This window comes from Bos mutus, chromosome 4 (genome assembly GCF_027580195.1).
Source record: "Bos mutus isolate GX-2022 chromosome 4, NWIPB_WYAK_1.1, whole genome shotgun sequence".
NCBI classification, from domain to species: domain Eukaryota; kingdom Metazoa; phylum Chordata; class Mammalia; order Artiodactyla; family Bovidae; genus Bos; species Bos mutus.
In genome coordinates, this window is record NC_091620.1 from 65,648,306 (window position 1) to 65,671,198 (window position 22,893).

A 22,893-nucleotide genomic window follows, 5' to 3' on the forward strand; every position below is an offset into this window, starting at 1 on the left:
TGTGTGCCCCACCATACTCCCTCTACACTTGGAAGATCTAGTGTTTTATTAGCTAAATAGACACTCAAATGTTTATGAATCGAGAATTGTAATATTGGAGGGAAATTAATTTTGAACAAAGAATTTTTGAAAAAGGAGTCTTAAGGAACAGGAGCATGTCTAGAAGTATGTCTGTTTTGTGCACTCATCAGAGATGCTTCATCTTTAAAGATCTGGTTTGCAAGTCCAGAATTTTGATTGTCTCATTTTGGTTATTTCTCCAAAGCATACGTTCTATACCTCTGTCCACCTGTCTGTTGATCTTTCAACACCCTGCTATCTTATTTCTTTTTCTTTCTTTCCCTCCTGACTCATTTTATTCCCTTTGCATGATTTCATTCAACAATTTATTGCAGTTTAGAGGAACTCAAATGGCAGTGATTCATGACATTTTGAATAATAATACTTTAATACTCTTTTCAGATAGTTTTATTCTTCTGTGAAGTCACTCAGTCGTATCCAACTCTTTGCGACCCCATGGACCGTAGCCTACCAGGCTTCTCCGTCCATGGGATTCTCCAGGCAAGAATACTGGAGTGGGTTACCATTTCCTTCTCTAGGGGCTCTTCCCGACCCAGGGATCGAACCCGGATCTCCCGCAGTGGAGGCAGACGCTTTAACCTCTAAGCCACCAGGGAAGCCTCTTAGTTTGTATGTTTGCAAGATATGACTCTAAAATTCTCTTAAAACCCAAGGCTTAACAACAATTTTTTTTCTAGGTTGAATTAGATTCGTTCAGTTGATTTCTTTCAGAGTATATAGTTACAGTGCTATTTGATTTTTTAAATTGCATTCTTAAATGACACTGCCTGAATCTTAAAACTAATTGAGGTAACACTGAAATACTAGTTTCTCTTAGAAGTTTTCTCAGTAATTTTTAATACTTACATATACTGTTTAACTATCATAGTTTTGAGGACCTTTTATATTTAATTTGTATAAACCTCAACTAGTATAGTATGAAATAGGATAGAGAGGAGCTCATGGTATAAAGTTCCCATATTTCTGAAAAAAAACTTGTAAGATGAAAATTTTTTTTTTTATAGAAAGTTTCAGTTGAATACACAAGGAAGCTATTTGAAAACTGTGTTTATGATCCTCCAGTTCATAAGTTTTTAGCTTTGGGAAGAACCCATGGTGTTGATGGGGGGCCGGTGGGGTGGGTAACCTTAATGTCAGTAACCTTTAAACTTTGAAGGAAATTCTAAATGTTACTTAATTATAGATGAAAGCAATAAACAAGTTTATGGTTATTACAGAAATCATGAAGTATTAGTTATGTTAATCATTACTTTAAAATCCTAGTACTTATCAGATCATCTCTAGGTCTTGTTTTTAATATGTTAAAAAAGAAGTACTTATAATATTAAAAGCTGAATTATAATAACTGTTTCAACATAACTGGTTTCCATTGAAATCATCGTATTTCATTTTACACATTTAAAAATATTATTTTGTGTCCATGACATTGCAAATAAATAAGAATCCCTGCCCTAGTGCCCTTTGCATCCTAAGCATTCTTTGTAGTATAAATTTCCTTTTTATACTACAAGTAACATACTTGTTTTGTATACTTACATTTCTGTGTGCATGTTGTATAAGACAGAGAACACATTTTTTTAAATAACTTTTTAATTTTTACTCATATTAAGATATATCCAAATTTCTACTTTAAAAATCATATTAAATACTAAATTCTTAATTAACTGTTGTTTGTAGTTGTCTTTGTATTTTAGTGATATTCTTTTACCAAGGCATTGTCAGCAATACCAGGGCATGGAGAAAATTAACTCTGTGGTTTTTTTCTGCCACCGTTTTAGTGCTCTTAATGTAATGCTCCATAAATAGGTATGGGAGAAAACAGATGAAAGAATCAAAGTCAACAATCTGGTGGACAATGTGTTTCAGATTAATCTTCTGAAAGGATTTTAATTGATAGGTAGCATAGTGTGGCCTCAGGCCCCCCTCCCAGCACAGGTTCTTGATAACATGTAAGGTCTTCCCTACTACTTGTACACTTGACTGAAGGGAAAATGGACGGTGGTAGACATCTATCAAATGGATATAGGAACCAATTAGAAGAAAATAAAAGAATAATTAATAAACAGTTTGCTCAGGGAAACTAATCAAAGTTCCTATTTTGAAGGGGAAAATTCATACAAATAAATAGTAGTTGTCTCCTAAAGATTGAGAAATCCAAGAGTTTGGGGGAGATGTGCAGATAATTGAAAGAAAAGAGCAAAATGGACTTATATCCTATGACATATTAAACCTGCTTAAATTTCTACTCTGACTTCTCTTGGGAAATCAAATTGGAGAAACCAGACTCTCTTGGGGAATAACATCCCTATACATCACATATTTAAATTTGACACTAGAAGTTAAGTTTATTTTTTCTTAATAATAATGTTCAGTGAGGAATGCAGAAATTGCATTTGGAATGACAGAAGAGTAGTTACTGTAGAAAGAACTTTTCAACATCTGTAGTAGCTATCTACCATAGGAGGTGGCTTACTCTATGCGTTCTATAGAGTAGAGTGAAAGGAGAAGGAAAACCAAAAGGAAGCTTTGTCTCAGGGCGTGCAAATGAGCTTCAAGTCAACAGGTCTGTCATGTTCCCAGGCTTGTGGACTGAATTCTGTACAGCCGTCCTATTTTACCCTTTAACCTAGTGCCTTTGATTACTGTTGTTACTTTGTAATATAGTTAGAAATAAATATGAACATACTTGTTCTTGAACCCCAGTTGACCATTTTATAATTATATATATGAGTATATATGCAATGATATTTAATATATATACTAGTATTTTATATAAAATATAATTATATATATAAAATACAGACGTATATTTAATGTAATACTATATTATACAATGTAAATATAAAATATTTAAATATATTCTATTTATATATACTTGGAATATGTATATTTATTTATATTTGGATCTCTTGACAAATCTCCTAACTTCAGACTCTGTTATTCTCTCATACTTGCCTTTCAGAACCCCAAGTCTAGATTGTCTGTCATTTTACCTTCTCTCTGTACCAAGGAGCTGAGTAGTACTCACAAAGCCTTGATATCCATAAAGGCTGCTGTAAATACCCGGTGTGTCTTGGATCTCACCTTGATTCGCACATTGCCTCAGGTATCTGAATACAGCAGCAAACTGCAGAGCCAGCCTCTCCCACCTTCCACAGCGACTGTCTCATTTTGTTGCTACTCTTTCAACAAAGTTCTCTGAAACTTTCCCTCACTCTGCATGGGAAGAAGAGTCCGGCTGTGTTTCTACTCTCTTGTCAGTCTCCTCTGCTACTCACCTTACTCAGTCCTTTCCTTAAACGCTCTCGTTCCCTCACATCTCTACATCTCTTCTCTTTTCATTCTGGACGTTCTCCCTGGGCAACTTGATTTTATTCACTCTTAAGAATTACAGCCTCCAGCTCTTACCATCTCCCAAGCTCTAGATCAGTGTTTCAAGCCACCTCTTGGGCATCTCCCTTTGAGTGTTCTCAGAAGCAAACTACCTCTGTTTTTTCCTCAGTAAATGGCTCCAGAGCCAGGAAGTCACACTTGACTTTTCTTCTTGTTTAGGGTCTTATCAACGCCTTCTAATCTCACCTTCTTATTCCTCACAGTCATCCTGCTTGACCCCACTGACACCATATTACTACCACTGATGCTGTCCCTGCCTCTCCATTTCTGAAATGGAAAATTTAAGCTTTCTACCTGGTTTTCCTGCTCCAACAATAGACAGCGACTCTTATCTCTAAAACTATCATATTCTTGCCTTTGTTTCTTTACATAGCCTCCCCACTACCTGGATCCACCTTTGCTTTCTCTTCACCTAACATGCCCTCTGACCATCTGCCCCTGGGACTTAGCCCAATTTAGACTCAACTTGTATTCAGCATCAGTTAACTTTCTGCTCTGCTTTGACTGCTTAACTTTGAATGCTCTGCTTAACACTGCTTTGTGTTAAGCCTAGCAGTGCCTTTGCTCCAGGCCAAGAAAAGACCCTGAGCTAGACTTTGGAATCTATTGTCTATAGATAATTGTACATTATATAATCATAGAAACTTAGTGCTTGAAAAGAATTTGGAGATCACTCCCGCCTCACTGTTTGTTTGCATATGGACACTGAGTGAAATACTTGTTCAAGGTCAGGTAACAGAACCTAATAGTGACAGTTAAGTCTGTCTTGCTAAGTCGCTTCAGTCGTGTCCGACTCTCTGTGACCCCGTTGACAGCAGCCCACCAGGCTACCCTGTCCCTGGGATTCTCCAGGCAAGAACACTGGAGTGGGTTGCCATTTCCTTCTCCAATGCATGAAAGTGAAAAGTCAAAGTGAAGTTGCTCAGTTGTGTCCGACTCTTAGCGACTCCATGGACTGCAGCCTATGGGATTTTCCAGGCAAGAGTACTGGAGTGGGGTGCCATTGCCTTCTCTGAAGTCTGTCTTAACTGACTGGAAAACAGGCTTTAATTTTCCAAATCCTAATAAACAGGATGATGCTTAGCTGTGCTACTCTTGAAGATAGCAAAGTAATTATAAAATGAAACATCTTTGCTTTTATGCCCCCAAGAAGGTCATTTCCTGTAGCTAGAAGCCTACTCAAAACCAAACATTCAAACAGCAACAACCACCACAGGCACTTAGAGCATTTCTTTTGGTAGTTCTGGCATTTACTGCCTGAACTGTCATAGTAGGAATGCGCTGTGGTGCAGGAAAACCTCAACTGGGGAGTGGCCTTGATGAGGTGCAGAGGATTAGCAAGCAACCAAGTACTGAAAAGAGAATTTTTATATTCTTTTGCACAATTTAAAGTATTACAAAAAGGCTACAGATTTTTTTTTTTTTTTAATTAGAAAACCAGGCTTATCTACTCTTGTCAATTAAAGAGTATTGCAAACAATGTGATCATAGATTTTTCTTGGCTCTGGAGTTGTTTGTATACTAAATTAAGGTAGAAGTATTTATACCTTATAATTTCAGTGTTCTGCTGCCCTGTTCATCTTTGACTTGTGTTGGTGTCTTAAAAAAAGAGAAAATCGGATGATATTGAGAGAGAACATGGGTGGAGAGAGCACACGATGTGGGAAGAGGAACAATGCCATCATTGATTCACAAATTAATTCCATAAATAACAGGATTTACCTCCTGTGCACAGCTTTGACATGTGCTTTGGTGTCTCATTTTGCCCTAACGTTTTGCTCGGCTTGTTCCCCTTCATCTTGCCTGCAGTGTCTGTTAGACTGCTGAGCCTCTTTGGTTGGGGCCTGGCTTCTCTGCCAGGGCCTGGGAGCACACCCTGGGCCTTCTCAAGTGAGGCTCGTCCTGCCTGTGTGAGGCCTGTGTGTCCTGCTGGGATGCTGCCCTGCCTCCATGGGGGCTGCAGGAACTGCTGGGGCCCCCCAGCCCCTCAGACTCCTGCTAAGGAACGCTCGGGTGGCTGAAGTGGTGTTGTGTCTGGTCCCAGTCCTGCGGATATTAGCAGCTTCCTCTTAGTGTGTTTGTTTACTCCCATGCTGCCACAAAAACCTCACATCACATGGCCAACCCTGGGGACTCTCGAATAGCCACTGATATTAGCCTACAAAATTCCAAATGGGGAGTACTGATTCCAGATGGTGACATAGACTATCCTAAACTCACCTCCTCCCAAACACATACCAAATATATAACTCAAGAAGATAAAAGTTCCTCTTTAAAAAGGACCTTGGAGACTTGAGGTTTGGAAGCTGAACAACTCCTAAACATTAGGCAAATGAGAAAAAAAACCTACATCAAAGCAATTAAGTGGAGCTGAGACAAAATCTTGGTATAGTGACCCACAGTCAGAGGAAACTCAAAACCTGGAGCTTCTCCCTGAGGGTAGGGGGTTTAAACCTCATATCGGAGACGTTTAAGACCTGCAGAGAGATAAGTTCCCAAAACATATAAGGTTTGAAAAACCAATGATACTCTCCTTGCGTGAGATCCACACGGTTACAGTGACTGAAAAATAGCTCTTAAAGGGCTTGCTTGCTTTGACTCACCTGTCACCGGTGCAAAGACAACCAATTGAGAGGTGCCAGACAATATGTGAACGAGACCTATTTGCTTAACTTTAAATGTCAACCCGAGGGACAAGCATGTAATACACACACATCTAGGGCCTATTGAAGTTCTCTCTGAGGACAGAGGCTGGCGGGCACCATCTCTGTGTTCCCCTCCATCCAGTTCACTGGTATCTCCCATTAAGGGAACTTGTACCCTTCTCTGGGGCTTTTCCTGGTGGCTCAGATGGTAAAGAATCCGCCTGCAATGTTGGAAAACCAGGTTCAAACCCTGATATGGGAAGATCCCCTGGAGAAGGGAATGGCTACCCACTCCAATATTCTTGCCTGGAGAATTCCATGGACAGAGGAGCCTGGTGGAGTATAGTCTGTGGGGTCACAAAGAGTTGGACATGACTGAATACCTTGATTCTTATGCGTGCTCCCCAGAGTTATCTGTATATCACCTGCCTCTGATAGCCACTGGGACTCCTACAGCGTACTACCTCACGCCAGTCAGAATGACCCTCCTTAAAAAGTCTACAAATGCTGGAGAGTGTGGAGAGAAAAAGGAACCCACCCGCCTATACTGTTGGTGGGAATGTAAATTGGTGCAGCCACTATGGAAAACAATATGGAGGTCCTCAAAGAAACTAAAAGTTGAGTTGCCATATGATCCAACAATCCCACTCCTGGGCATATACCCAGACAAGACTAATTTGAAAAGATTACTTGCATTCCTGTGTTCATGGCAGCATTATTTACAGTAGCCAAGACATGGAAACAACCTAAATGTCCATCAGCAGAAGATATGGTACATATATTCAATGGAATACTACTCAGCCATAAAAAAGAATGAAGTAATGCCATTTGCAGCAACATGGATGGCCCTAGAGATCATCATACTAAATGAAGCCAGAGAGACAAATACTATATCACTTACATGTAGAATTCAGAATTCTGTACAAATAAACACATCTATGAAACAAAAACAGACTCACAGACATAGAGAACAGACTTGTGGTTTTCAGGGGGTGAGGTGAGGTAGGAAAGAAAAGGAATGGGAGTTTGAGGTTAGCTGAGGCAATCTTACATATAAGATGAACAATGAGGTCCTATTGTATAGCACAGGGAACTATATCCAAAATCCTGTGACAAACCATAATGGAAAAGAATATGAAAAATTATATATATAATATATATATGTATAGTTGTATAACTGAATCTCTTTGCTGTACACAAATTAATGCATTGTAAATCAACTATCTATATATATATATAAAAATTGGAATATTCATAAATGTGCAATGATTAGACAACATGCTATTGAATAACCAGTGAGTCAAAGAAGAAATCAAAAGAGAAATAAACTACCTTGAGACAAATGAAATGGAAATACAACATATCAAAATTTATGGGACAAAGCAAAAGCAGTTCTATGTGGAAAGTATATACTAATAAATGCCTACCTCAAGAAATAAGAAAAATCTCAAACAGCTTAATTTATACTGCAAGGAACTAGAAAAATAAGAACAAAGTCTAAAGTTAGTAGAAGGAAGAAAACTACAAAAATCAGAGTGGAAATAAGTGAAATAGATAGACTCACCAAGAGAGATGACTCAGAATCAGAAAAGTAAACATAAATGATACCATATAAAGGAACATAGGATCCTATGAACAATTATATTCCAAAAAATAGACAACTTGGATAAATTTCTAGAAATATGCAGCTTATTGAGTCAAGAAGAAGTAGAAAATCCAAAAAGACCTATTTTGGGGAAGGAGATAGAATCAGTAATGAAAATTAAAAAAAAAAAAAAATCCTTCCAATAAACAAAAGTTAGAACCAGATGGCTTTATTGGTGAATTCTTCCAAAATTTTAAGGAAGAACGAATACCAGTCCTTCTCAAACTCTTCCAGAAAATAGAAGAGGAGGGAATACTTGCACATTTTTATGAGACCAGCATTACTCTGATACCAAAAATAAACAAAGACACCAAAAAAAAAAAAAAAAATTACAGGACACTATCCTTGATGAACAAAGATGCAAATATCCTCAACCAAACAATGGCTAACTGAATTCAATACATCAAAAGGATCTTACACCACGATCAACTGGGGTTTATTCCAGGGATACAAGTATGTGATTCAGCATCCACAAATCAATCAGTGTGATACACCACATTAACAAAATGGAGGATAAAAATCATGATCATCTCAATAGATGTAGAAAAAACATTGGACAAAATTCAACATCCTTTGTGATGAAAATTCTCAAAAAAGTAGGCATAGAGGGAGCATACCTAAATATAATACAGGCCATATATGATATGCCCACCACTAACATATTCAACAGTAAAAGCTGAAAGGGTTTCTTCTGGGACTGGGAACAAAACAAGGATGCCTATTCTCACCACTTTTATTCAGCATAGTACTGGAAGCCCTAGACAGAGGAATTAGGCAAGAAAAAGTAGACATTCAATTTAAAAAGAAGTATAAATGCCTCTGTTTGCAGATGACATGATCTTATGGATATATGGAAAACCATGTATAGACACTTCCAAAAACTATTAGATCTAATCATTGAAGTCAATGAAGTTGTTGTATCCAGTATTAATATTAAAAAGTTTGTCCCATTTCTGTACACTAATAATAATATATCAAACTTAAAATAATCCCATTTATAACTACATCAAAATGAATACCCAGGAATAAATTTAACCAAAGAAATGAAAGACCTCTATACTGAACACTATAAGACATTGATGAAAGGAATTGAAGAAAAATAAATGGGAAGATACTTGTGCTTATGGATTAGAAAAATTAATAATATTAAAATGTCCATACTATCCAAAGCAATATACAGATTTGGTGCAATCCCTGTCAAAATACCAATGGCATTTTCCACAGAAATAGAACAAGCAATTTTGAAATTTGTATGGAACTACAAAAGATCCAGAATAGTCAAAGCAATCTTAAGAAAGGAACAAAACCAAGAAATCATGTGGTCTGATTTTGACTATGATACAAAATTATAATAAAAAGCAGTATGGTATTGGCATAAAAACAGGCACATTAACTGATGAAACAGAAGAGCGAGCTCAGAAATAAGCCCACAGATATATGGTCCATTAATATGACAGAGGAGGTAAGAATATACAACAGGGGAAGGACAGACACTAATAAATGATGCTGTGAAAACTGGATAGCCACATTCAAAAGAATGACACTGGTTATATCAAAAGACATAACCACTATCTTATACTATAGACAAAAATTATTATAAGACTGAAGACTTGAATTTAATGCCTGAAACTATAAAACTCCTAGAATAAAGCATAGGTAGTCAGATCCTTGACACAGGTCTTGGTGATGACTTTTTAGATTTGATCCAAAAATCAAAGGTGTTGCATTTAAAGCAAAAATAAACAAGTAAGGGTACTTCAGACTAAAAAGTTTATTCAAGACGAAACCAGCGACAAAATGAAAAGGCAGTCTACTAAATGGGAGAAAGTATATGCAAATTTGGATTAATATCCAAAATATATAAATAATTCCTATAGCTCAATAGCAAAGAAACAATATGATTTAAAAACTACAATGAGATATCACTTCACACCCATTAGAATGGCTGTTTTCTAAAAGACAAGAAATAAGAGTTGGTAAGATTGTGGAGAAAAGGGAAGCTTGTGCACTATAGAAGAGAATGTAAATTAGTAGTCACTACAGAAAATAGTATGGAGTTTTCTCAACATAGAGTGACCATGCGATCCAGCAATTCCACTTCCAGGTATTCATCTAAAGAAAATAAAAACACGAATTCGAAAACATACCCCAGTGTTCATTGCAGCATTATCTACAATAGCCAAGATATGGAAATAGCCTTAAGTGTCCACTGATTGATCAATTGTTAAAGAAAATACGGTGTATATTATACCATGGAATATTATTTAGCCATTAAAAAGAAGGAAATCTTGCCATTTGCAACAACATGGATGGGCCTTCAGAGCATTATGCTAAATGAAATAAATCAGACAAAGACGAAATATCATTATGGTCTTATATGTGGCATCTTAACAACAGCTATAGATGAAAAGACCAGGTTGCTGGTGGCCAGAGCCTGGAGGTAGGGAGGGGGGCGGTGGACAAAATGGTTACAGGGTGTCGAAAGCTATAAATTTCCCACTATAAAATAAAGAAGTTGTGTGGATTGACTATAATCAATAATACTGTATTACATATTTGAAAGTTTCTCTGAAAGAAAAAATATGTGTAATTATATACGATGATGGATTTTACTGAGACACACTATGGTGATCATTTTGCAGCATATACAAATATGGAATCATTATACTGTATACCTGGAACTAATATACTATATGTAAATTATACATCAATAAAAATGAATAAATAGAATCCCATATGGCAAAAGTGTTATTTTACTGTTTACTATTTATAGTATTATCACCATTATCACCTTTTATAAGATAACCCAAGTAGGATACCCACATGGCTTAAAAAAAATGCTGATTCTTTTTCATTATATACCTTGGCACAATATTTAAACAAGCACAAATCAGAAAATGTGAGGCTGAAAGGTAAATTGTAAAATAAACACAGTGGCAAAAATTAAAAATGAGAAAATATTAAGCTTTTGGGAGAGATTTCTTACATCATTTTTATACAAATACATAGTTTCTTATACTTATTTTTTGTCCTAAACATAGATAATATTGTGACCAACTTTAGCAGACTGTTTATGTAGTGATTCTTTCTAGGAAAATGCTTTTAAGATCTAAAGTAGATTTTGTTATCCAAAAGTTAAAGTCAACCTTCCTATTAATTAAACTTTTTGGATTAGAGATATTTCAGCTGGCCAACTAATAAAGTCAGCACTGAGTAGGTTCAAGTATGGTTTTACTGTCTTTGCTTTCTAGCTTCCTGAGAAAATAAATGGATAATAGTTTAAATATGGGAAAAGATTATTATTTTTAAATCTCCTGCTGTAGCCAAACACACAAGATTGACTAAATCTTTCCAGGCAGATTTCTGCTCCACTCTTCTGCAAATTCTCTTAGAATTGCCTTCTTGAGTCTCTTTTTTAAGTATTTGAACTAAGAACAGAGCCTTTAATAAACCTCCTTAGGTTAAAATAGAATGGCTCTATTTTGGTGTGGTAATCAGAGTGAACAATACATTGAAAGATGGAGAGTTGTAGCCTCTCTAGAATAAATATTGTACCATCGTCATCATTGTTATCACAGTAATAATATTTTATTAAGTACTTACATGATAAATTCTTTACTGAGTACTTTGTATATGTTGTCTCTTTTAATCCTTATCTTAACCCTTTGAGAATAGTAACATTACCAGCTATCAAATGTATGATTTTAAATATGTAGAGATTCAATAAACTAAAATAAATAATACTTGCACCATTGATATTTTTTCACTTTTCTTTTGCTGCCTCACTGCCCACATACTTTTCTTTTAATATGTTTTAAATTAAACACTTCTACTAATTCAGCATTTTGCTCCCTGGCAGATTTCTGTCTAAAGCTCCCAGGAAACTTTTTTTGTTGCACTTTTTGTTTCCTTCTTAGACTTTATAAAAGGTGACTCTAGAAAGGACTACGTGAATCAGGGTTACAGTTAAGTCATGACCAACAATCAGTGGGTCAAATTTCTCCCGAGAATTTGGAATGTTTTAATCAATCAGCAGCAAATCAAGCAGCAGGATCAACAAAGAGAATAAAAAAAAAAAACTGCTCTCCACTTACTGTAATTTAAAATATGAATGCACTTCCCATAGGAGGAGAAGGGACTCCAGGACTTGGACACGTGTTAGGAAAATGATCAAGGAGTCTGTCTGTGGGGTGGGGGAGAATGGTGCTGTTTTTCCTCCAGGTCTTTTGAGTTCATTGAGGAAAGATAATAGTAAAGGTTATTGTTGTTTCTCTAAGTGTGGTCTTGGTGCTGCAGTGGAAAACGTAACTTGCTCTCTTTCTTTTACCTCCTGACCTATCTCACTTTCTTCCCTACTAGGAAAATCTTGACTGTGTTTTGGCTAAGATGCATGGCCTCGCTGGGACAGCAGTGTGCCAGAGGGCTCTGTGTGGGAGGCGTACTTCAGGCCAATTTATGCAAGCAGCAGGTCATTCTAGGGCCGTAGGCCAGAATGCCGTGCGTCCTCTGGCTTGAAGACACACAGCTCCTTGGAGCTGAGCTACCGTGCCGTCTTAGTAAATATTTCCTGCCCCCACAATCACTTGAAGAGCGGAACTCCCTGGAGATGTCTGCATCTCATCCCTCACAGCTGACTTTCACAGAGGCCAGATACTAACTTAGCCATCCTGGCTGCGATTCAAGATGACCAAAACCCACTTTCAGCCTGCTTTTGGATTTTATTGAGAAACAGTTGCAGCAAAGCAGTATCTGGGTAGAGGAATGCCTCTTACCCTGCATGGTGAGTCGCTCTTTGTCCTCCCAGGGTGGATGTGAGCCTCAGCAGCTAAAGACATGGAGTCACCTATGGGTTCTCTGACTCTGTAAAGCTAGAGTCAGGTTTGATCGCAACACAGTTTCCTGAATTAGTAATTACACATAACTGACTGCTCATGTTTCAATCTGTATTTGCTCCTTGGCATATTGTTGGCCTGTTGGAAAAAAAATAATGAACCCATTTCTTTGTATATAGTTTACATGATGGAGACCTGATTAAGAAAGTATTTTCAAGCATTTTCAGTCATAGGAAATGTTATTAGAGATTACTCAAGATAAGACACATACAAACCTGCCTTTGCTCAAAAATGGGTTGTGGGTTATTCTCAGAATTCACTGTTCTTTGCCCTTCCCTGTACTCTGCTGTTTGGTGTCTTTGTTCCAAGAAATTCAAAGCACCTGTCATACCACATCTTAAAAGAAGGAAACTAAAAAAATAGACTTATTTAGAATACAGCTGAGTTTACTGTGCAGAGTTTTCTGATGGCTCTTTGGGTTCCTTTCACTATAACAAATTGCTTTTCTCATATTTGCCTAGTATTTGGGGCCACCAATGATTTGGGCAAATCAATTTGGGATAATTTTATTATTAAACTCATGTATCCTTACAAAAATAAATCTCAATCTCATTTTAAAGAGAACAAAGAGCCTCAAATCAGTCACAGATACTTCCACCAGTCATCTAAAATGCTGTTTAAGTAAGGTTCAGTTGTTACCTTCATGGCATTGGGAAGCTATAACAGACCCTTGCCAGATATGCCAGCTGCATGGATTTAACATTGATGACCTTCCAAAGGACTCAAAGATTTTGTTTGGGTTTGTGTCTGCAAGTAATCCGTAATAGTTTTGTTTTTTTTTTTTTAATCAAACACTGTGCCAAATATTTCCTTTTATGCTTTCTTTTTAGCTCCTTGGCTGCTGATTTTTTTCTTTGTTTTCCTAAATTTACAGTAGCTGTCAGTCTTGTGCTGAATTCTCCTCTCAGTAATACACTGAATTGTGCAATTCTTTTGGGCCCAGTTTGGAAAAGGCATCCTTCCCAGAACCTAGTTGGCTTCTCAAAGGTTAAACGCTTTTGGCAAAAAACTACAAATATGACCGAATAAAACCATAAAAACGAAAAACCACAAGAACAGGGGGAAAAACAATTATTTCTGACGGTGAACTACATGGATGCAGAGGACTCATCTTTTTTAGTTTGTTTCACAATTTAAGTCTTCTTAGTTTGTTAATTCTTATAATCCTCTCTTTGCTTCAAATAAAACCAACAACTTAATGCCTTTTATGATTTTCCATCCCCCTGGGGATGAGAGGGGTGGTAAACTATAACTGCTATTTCTTCTTAGATTATTTTAACCTTTTCGTTACCTCCAGTTGCAATCAAACTACTGTTTCCAGAACACAACTGGAAAGAAAAATCCTTTTGGCAAGGAATACAAATCAGGTTATTACACTGATTTGATAGGATTTAGGAATTCATTTTTTGGCTTGTTGCTTTTTTGTTGTCATATCTGAGTAGTTTTCTACTTATAAAGTAGAAAATGGATGTGGTTTTGGTAGATTTCTCCATGAATGCACCTTGCTTAATATCACTTTAATCTCTGAAATGAATTTTGAATTGTGGCTTCTTCAGATTTGATTTTTCAGAGCAGCCCAAAGTGCTTTTCCAGTAAATTAGGCAGGATACGATAACTATTTTTGTAAGTTTTAATATTTGCAAAAAAAGCTTTTTAAAAATCTGTCATAACCGTATACCAGTAGAGTTCCTATTTACTCTGTACATTGCTCCTGTTCATACATTAATTTTTAAGTTTTAAATTTAGATTACTTTTGATTGAGACACCATCTCTGTCTTGGCTGCCTACCCTTTTTTGTCTATTTCACCAATGTGACTGGAAATTTATGAGTTCTCCAACTCATCAACTTTGCTCTTTCTTGAGGATAACATTTACTATCAGATCTTCATTAAAACTAAAATTCATCTTTAGAAAGAAAACACGAATTGAGGCTGAAAACAAGATCAGCAAGACAAATCAGCAGAAATTAGTTATTTATAACTGACCTCCTCCAGGAAGATGTACGAAGTGTTAAAAGTAGTCATTCCCATCCCAGCAGCATAGGCTGCTGGATTAGACCATGGATGATAGAGGGGGATCACGTGGGCTCCAATCCTGGCTCTGCTACTTCCTGCCTCTGTGACTTTGAGCAGATCTCCTCAGTTTTCTTGGAGAAGGCAATGGCACCCCACTCCAGTACTCTTGCCTTGAAAATCCCATGGATGGAGGAGCCTGGTAGGCTGCAGTCCATGGGGTCATGAAGAGTCGGACACGACTGAGCGACTTCACTTTCACTTTTCACTTTCATGCATTGGAGAAGGAAATGGCAACCCACTCCAGTGTTCTTGCCTGGAGAATCCCAGGGATGGCGGAGCCTGGTGGGCTGCCATCTATGGGGTCTCACAGAGTCGGACTCAACTGAAGTGACTTAGCAGCAGCGGCCTAAATTTTCTATAAAATCTATCTGTGGTAAAATGGGAATAATACCATTACTGCTTCTTAGAGATGTTATTTGAATCAAATGAATTAATGTTTTTAAAGAGCTTAAAATAGAATTTATTACCAAGTTTCATAAATAAAGTACAAGAGTGGTAAAAATGTCTCTTGTAAGATAACACATTAATTAATAAATGCTTTTCCTTCATTAATGCTAGGCTTATTATTCTACATAAAACCACCATTGGTATCCGTTATAGAAGTTACACTATGTTGTTGAACACAGTCTAGGAGTGTTTGATCTGTTTAGCACTAAGAATTTATTTTTTCATGTTGTTTACTAAAAATACAAAGTTTAACAGAATTAAATTCTTTGTAGATCTTGTTAGCTAACTAGAAGAAGTTTGGAGAGAATCTGTTCTTGGCTTAGGGCTTCTGATTTTTGTATAACAACTGTCACTATTGTCTAAGATCTGGAACAGATTTTAATTCTCAAATGAATATGTTCTCTGAGCGGCTATGAATGGTTTAGCTGTGACTGTCACCCTCGTTCCTCTTCATCTTGAGAGCAGCTGATTTCATATCATTCACATTCAGTCACTCCTTCCTGACTACTTATTGGTTTCCCCTCCTGTTCTGTATATCAGAATGGCTGCACTCCCTTGTTCTGAATAAGACACTAAAACTTTTCTATTTCATTCTACCACCAAATTTGTTAGCACCTCCTCTTTTCACTTACTCATTAGCCAAACTCGTCAGTCTTCCATTTTACTTCCTTCAGTTCAGTTCAGGTCAGTCGCTCATTCGTGTCCGACTCTTTGAGACCCCATGCATTGCAGCACACCAGGCCTCCTTGTCCATCACCAACTCCCGGAGTTCACCCAAACCCACGTCCATTGAGTCGGTGATGCCATCCAGCCATCTCATCCTCTGTTGTCCCCTTTTCCTCGTGCCCCCAGTCCCTCCCAGCATCAGAGTCTTTTCCAATGAGTCAACTCTTTGCGTGAAGTGGCCAAAGTACTGGAGTTTCAGCTTTAGCATCATTCCTTCCAAAGAACACCCAGAACTGATCTCCTTTAGAATGGACTGGTTGGATCTCCTTGCAGTTCATGGGACTCTCAAGAGTCTTCTCAAATACCTTAGTCTATCTGATATCTCCACCTGGTATTTCCAGCTAAAGAAAAGATTTGATTGAATTTCTCTTCATCACTTCAAACTCTCAGTCTAAACATTAGCTCATGTGCATCTTATCTCTTAACTTCAAAAAGTCAGTACTAAGAGAGGACAATCATATTTGACAAAGGACTGATGGATGGATGTCTTCACTACATGAAGAACTTCTACAAGTCGATAATAAAAACAGGCAATTCAATAGAAAAGTGAGGGAAATACATGAACACCTGTTTCAAAGAAGAGGAAACATGAATGGCCAAAAGCATGAAAAGATGTTCAAATTTATTAGTAAACAAGTAAATGCAAAGAAGACCACCATGAGATGCCATTCACATGCAACAAATTGGTATATATGAAAGTTTCAAAGTTTCAAAAATACGACATTTTCAAAGATTGGTGAGGATGTGGAGCAGTGAGCATTCTCATACTTGGTTGTGGGAATACATTTTGGAGCAGTCACTTTAGAAACAAATGCAGTATTACCTAACTTGATTAAATATATGTGCATCTTAGAACCCAGCAGTTCTACTGTCAGTTATTTAGCAAATTGGCTCTAGGAGACTTGCACAAACCTGTTTCAAACATTAATGTTTGGAATAGCAAAGCACTGGAAATGACCAGAATACTCCTAAATAGGATGGATAAATATAATGTAAAACAAGTGAACTTTAACTACAAGAATTAAGAAAGGTAAATCTGAAATACATAATATTGAGAAAAGTGTTACAGGAAGTTATGTGGTATCATTTCCTTTCTGATAGGTTATGTAGGGATATTTACACATTCATTGTAGTACAAAGTACAACAAAAAGCAAGGGAAGAGGAAGATGTACTTAGGAAGGGACCAAAGAGAGCTTCAAAGGTATTGTAACCCTCTATTTCTAAGGCTGGTGGGAAGGCCATTCTAAGGCCATTCTTTCCCCTTCAAGATAAGTTCACTACATATACTTTGATTTCATGATTAGTCCATAAATAATCTAATGTTCAATAACTGTGCTTAAGGTTTTCAGTATCAAGTAAGTTCTTATGGATTCCCCTCTTAGTTTTGAAATACAGGCCATCCCATAGCAGAATACAAAGTTAAGGTTGGACGTGTCCTTAGAATCAGTTAATACAGGTATTTGTTTGAAGACATATTGAATAGAACTGGCTTGCTTGCCAGTTAAACACGAATTTCTTAATAGGAATAATAATAAAGTCAGCTCTATAATGTTTCAGATATTTTACAAATCATGATGATAATGTAATCCTAGATAAACTCTACTGAACTGAGACACATAAGATATCAGGCTAAAAGTTTATAGAAGGAATGTAGAAACAGGGAAAGTAGAGGCTCTCTAGAAACCCAGGACTTCCCAAGACTATGGACTTGGATCCATGGAGTTGATTTCGCTGTTCCCTTGTTGTGATTGGATACTGTAGCCCCCCCTTATGTGTGGTTTTGTTTTCTGTGGTTTCATTTACTCACAGTACCAAAGTATTCAATAGAAGACTCTAGAAATAAAATTCATAAGTTTTAAATTGCACGCTGCTCCAAGTAGCATGACGAAATCTCATGCCACCCCCTCCATCCCACCCAAAACACGAATCATCCCTTTGTGCAGTGTGTTCCACCTGTTCGTATGTAGCAGCCTTCTTGGTTTCAGACCAACTGTCTCAATATCACCATGCTTGTGTTCAAGTAACTTTGATTTTACACAATGACAGCTCCAAAGCACAAGAGTACTGATCCGGGCAACCCATACATGCCACAAAGAAACTGTAAAGTACTTTGAGTAAATAGGTGAAAGTTCTCAATTTAATAAGGAAAGACACACACACACACACAAATTATACACTGAGGTTGCTAAAGTCTACAGTAAGAATGAATCTTCTATCCATGAAATTGTGAAGAAGGGAAAAGAAATTCATAATTTTGTTATTTCACCTCAAACTGTAAAAGGTATGGCCACAGTGTATAATAAGTGTATAGTTAAGATGGAAAAGGCATTAAATTTCTATAAAATATTTCAAGGGAGACTACATTCACATAACTTTTATTATAGAAAATTGTTATAACTATTCTATTTTACTAGTAGTTACTGCTAATCTCTTTGTCCAGTTTATAAATTAGACTTCATCGTAAGTATGTATGCATGGGGGAAAAAGAGTATGTATAGAGTTCAGTACTATCCATGATTTCAGGCATCCACTGGGGGTCTTGGAATGTGGAGGACTACTGTATTACTAAAAACATTAGAGGAAGACAGAAACTCACAGTTTTAGAATTCTGTGATCATTTTCCGGTTGCTCCATAGACCATTTTATATGAGAGTGGGCTTGGCCCTGAGAAGGATGGGAGGAAACACCAATGTATTTTTTTAGCCTTTTTTTTTTTTCTTCTGGCTGAACCAGGCAGCTTGCACGATCTCAGCTCCCTGACCAGGGATTGAACCTGGACCATGGCAGTGAAAGCCAAGAATCCTAACCACTAGGTTAGCAGGGAACTCCTAGCCTTTAATTCTACAAACAACTCTGGAGTTTCCTTTTTGAGTTTTTCCTGACCCTCCTCCTTTTTGCCATCTGGGATGTAAAGTATGTATTTCCCACATTTCCCTCTTTTACAAATTTATAGATGCTACTAAGTTAGAGACTACAGAGAAACGGAATATTCAGAGGTGGGGGGGGGTGGTTATGATGGAATGAATACACAATTTGATGAAACTCCATCAAAGGCACTCAATCTTAAAGCCAAATACAGAAACACACAAGTCATGTCACAGTGGGATATAGATAGGGGATTGTTCTGTACTGTCTGTTGCTGTTCTTGGAAGCAGAATCCCCTCATTAAAGCATGTATCATATGAAATTTTTAAAGAAGGAAAGGAACACAAACACACCTATATAAATAGTCCTGCTAAAAATTCATAAATATTTCTGAAATAAGACAAATGTCTTATAACATTGGTCTTAAAATTATTTTATTGCATGTGTTAAAGTCTTCTGGAAATAGACATTTTCTTCAGTTGCTCCTTTTACTTGACCCAAAATTCTGAGGAAAGAAGCTTAGAATATGGTGTACTAAATTTATTAGATTGTAATCTGTTAAATTCTCACTTCTTTCTATCAGTTCATGACATTAGTTGTTCAAAAAGGCATCATTAGAGATGTCTCAGTAAAGTACTTCATGCACAGGAAGTGGGAAAGCAGTGTTACTGTGTCATTATTCACATTTGCTAAGGTATGTATCCTTTGTTAGAGATAGGCAGAACTATCCCGGAAACAATGGTTGGGGCCAGGGTCTGTTTTTAATTCTTGTGAAACCAAAAAAATCAGGGACCATAAAATTGAGCCAGTTTTATTGGGAAATAAAATATGCTGATCCCAGTTTAATGGATTCCAATTTAGCTGTTGAATTAATTATTCAATAACATACTGAATGTATCATTTTAAATTTTTTTTCCTTGCAGTTTTAGAGCAGGTGGGGACATTGCAGTAACTTGTTTTCTGAAGGACTTTCCTGTCATTTAGCAGAGAGCAGTAGGATATAGGGAAGAGGGATGAGAGGCATAGAGGGGTAGAACCTAGAACCACGGACCAGTGCACCCTGAGTAATACTCTAACCCACAGGCACACACACATGTATATACAGTCTTTCCCTCCCCACCAAATGCAATATCTGCTTCTAAAGATTGTTCATCTAAAATTTAACCTGTTTCTTTTCATCCTTCCAACCCACAGAAGACTTCTAGGACCGCAGGTCATTAGGTTCTGGATTACTTCCTTTCATCAAGTATCATTCCGTTTACTGATGATTTATATATTTTGTGTTCCTTCTTTCTCTGACTGTGGTCTCCTCCCACCTGAAAATGAAGACTGCTGTGTCCACTGTATCCTGGCCTGCCTGTTCTGTGAATTCCTGACGCTCTGCAACATTGTCCTGGGACAAGCCTCGTGTGGCATCTGCACCTCGGAAGCCTGCTGCTGCTGCTGTGGAGATGAGGTGGGGGATGACTGTAACTGCCCCTGTGACATGGACTGCGGCATCATGGACGCCTGCTGTGAATCGTCAGACTGCCTGGAGATCTGCATGGAGTGCTGCGGGATTTGTTTTCCTTCCTAAGTATTTATCTTCTGTTTGCCTTAAAACTGGAGAGTATTTGAAGTTTTTTCTTTTGAGGTAAAAGAAAAGCACGTGGTAAAATTCTCATCAAACAACCCAGTACTTGCACTGTTAACTCATTATTTTAGGTAATCTCTGAAAGCCTTTTTTTCTCCCTCTAACCAAGTCCACATGGTTTAATATGTGAAATTTTAACTACTTTTAAACTTGTTAATAGGTTGCAGTGACTGAGGGACATTTTGGCCACAAACAGAAAAAAAGAAAAAAAAAAAATACAAAATGTCTCCTCCTTTTTATACTTATTTCTCTATGTTTCTTTTAACCTGTCTTAGGAGCCCCTTGCTCCAAATGTATTCTTTTCTGGTGGTTATTTAAATCAGACAATTTATTTTGTATGTTTTTACAGTGGTTAAAAGTAAGCATTCCTTAGGGTAAACTTTGAGAAACACACCCACACAAGCATTGGGCACCTAGAGTTTGTGTCTATGCTCTGCTTGTTCAACAGACACTGAGTGCCTGCTGTGTGTGAGCTGCTGCAGTGCCGAGATAGATGGCATTCAGCTGCCATCCAGAGAAGCAGAGGAAAGTTTAGGCAAAGAGACTGGTAAAGAATAAGCCAGCCCACAGGCATATGGAAGTCATGATTATGAGAGAGAGAAACTCAAAAGGCTGTAGGGATACACAGAAAGGAAGAGCTAATGTCTATGGGAATATTCAGAAGGCTTCGAGGAGAATGTGGCATTTGAAGGAGGCCTCTTGGGATGAGTGATTCATCTGCTGCTTGAATGAATTAGCTTTAGGACCAAGTTTTAGGTGACCAACCTGAGCTGACTGTGCCCTTGAGCAGTTACAAGAAAAATGCCTCATGTATGTATTTTCTTTAGTTGTGGCAATACATCTTTCTTTAAAAAAACTATAAAATTTAAGTTAACTAAAAATAAGCTTTTTTTTAACATAATTTAGAGGTTATGATAAAGTTTTGATAAAAACAATGCTTTATTAAAATAGCTATATCTTAAAAACAATGTGGAGTACTTTTGAAAAGTTGCACTTAAATTAGGAAAAATTTTATATTAAAATCTCAGCATTTTGATTTTGATTTATTCAAACACTTTTCTTTTGAGAGCTTTAAGTATTTTGCAAGGGGAAGGGTTATTTGGTTAAGAAGCAAACCCCCCAATATTTATAAGCACAGTTAACCTTAAATACCAATTATTCCTTCCAGTGCAGTGGGAATCTTGACATCCATTACTATGACCAAATTTCAGTATTGCAATTTTACATTAAACCCAAATGGTGGGTTATAAAGATCCTTAAGTGTAAAGAAATAAGACTTATTAAGTTACTTATTAAGACTTAGTAAGTTACTAAGACATAGAGACTGTGTGGTACAGATGAAAAGGAGAGGGCGTTTTCCTACTACATGCTCTTCTGCTAAGCTTGATATCCCCAACTTGCAGTTTGGTTTGATTTAATGTAATACCTTTGTAGAAATTTGGAAGTATATCTTTGGATGAATAGTTATTTTTTATTATTCCAATTGAATATCAAATTGATAGTAAAAACAAATGCATATTTTTAGGAAGCCTTTTAGCAAATCTAGGCTTTTAAGATTTTAAAACCTAAAGCATGGGTATGTCACCAACAATTTTTCCTTTGAGATGAAATCTAGTTTCCACTTATATCATTACTTAAAAGGCTTAAAAAAAATTAGCAAACTCTTGAATCCCCTTTTAGTGCTCTTTAAACACACACACACACACACACACACACACACACACACACACTTAAATTGTCAGGCTTAAATAGAATTCTAGTCAACAGCTGTCTATCTTCCTGGCCTAAAGAGCATTTTTGATGTAACAAATGAAATATGAGAACATCTTTCTACTATTTCTTAGTAACCAGAATCTGAATATTTACATATATCCAAAGTTAACATGTATATATATTAGGATGTAAGAGTATCAACTTTATATTGATATATAAAACCTTCTAATGACCTGGAATCATTAAAATAGTATAACTGTTATACTGCAAAAATTTTCTGCCAAACTGTTTGTCTAATATTTGTGTATCCTGCTATTTACAATGATGATATTAGCACTTTTATAATAATGTTTCTCTGTAACAGAGAGCATTAATTGATAGAATTTTAATCTCATATTTATATTCACAGTACTTTTCCTTTGTTGTCTATTCTGCAGTCATACCACAAAGTACCTTGTATGATTTTTTTAAATAAATGAAAAAAACAAAAGTAGCAAATGTGAAAATATTTTCCATATGTATTTTAGAATTTCTGTATGTAAAATATTTTGTTGAATTATATGGCCATCATAAGTGCTCTAGTTTACAGTTACAGATTTGGTCTCTTTTTAAATGTGGAAACGTAATCTTAAATATTTTTAAACTGGACCTGTATTAGCCTGAATATACTATTTTGAAATAAAAAAAATGATTTCTGTAATCTAATTGATGGATCAATATTTAAATGAATTCAACTATAATTTAAAAGCTTAGGCTTTTCTTTTCTTGTTACATCCT

At 36.7% G+C, this 22,893-nt stretch overlaps 1 protein-coding gene across 2 annotated transcripts in view; it reads left to right on the forward strand.

Annotated features, from left to right (window-relative positions):
• Window positions 1–22,130, forward strand: part of MDFIC (MyoD family inhibitor domain containing) — a 97,155-nt gene extending 75,025 nt beyond the window's left edge. For both annotated transcript variants that reach the window (XM_070369580.1, XM_070369579.1), the window contains exon 5: window positions 20,099–22,130. In XM_070369580.1, the coding sequence (XP_070225681.1) occupies window positions 20,099–20,346 (248 nt within the window). In that variant the 3' untranslated portion in view covers window positions 20,347–22,130. The remainder of the gene's footprint in view (window positions 1–20,098) is intronic.
• The last annotated feature ends 763 nt before the right edge of the window (window positions 22,131–22,893 follow it).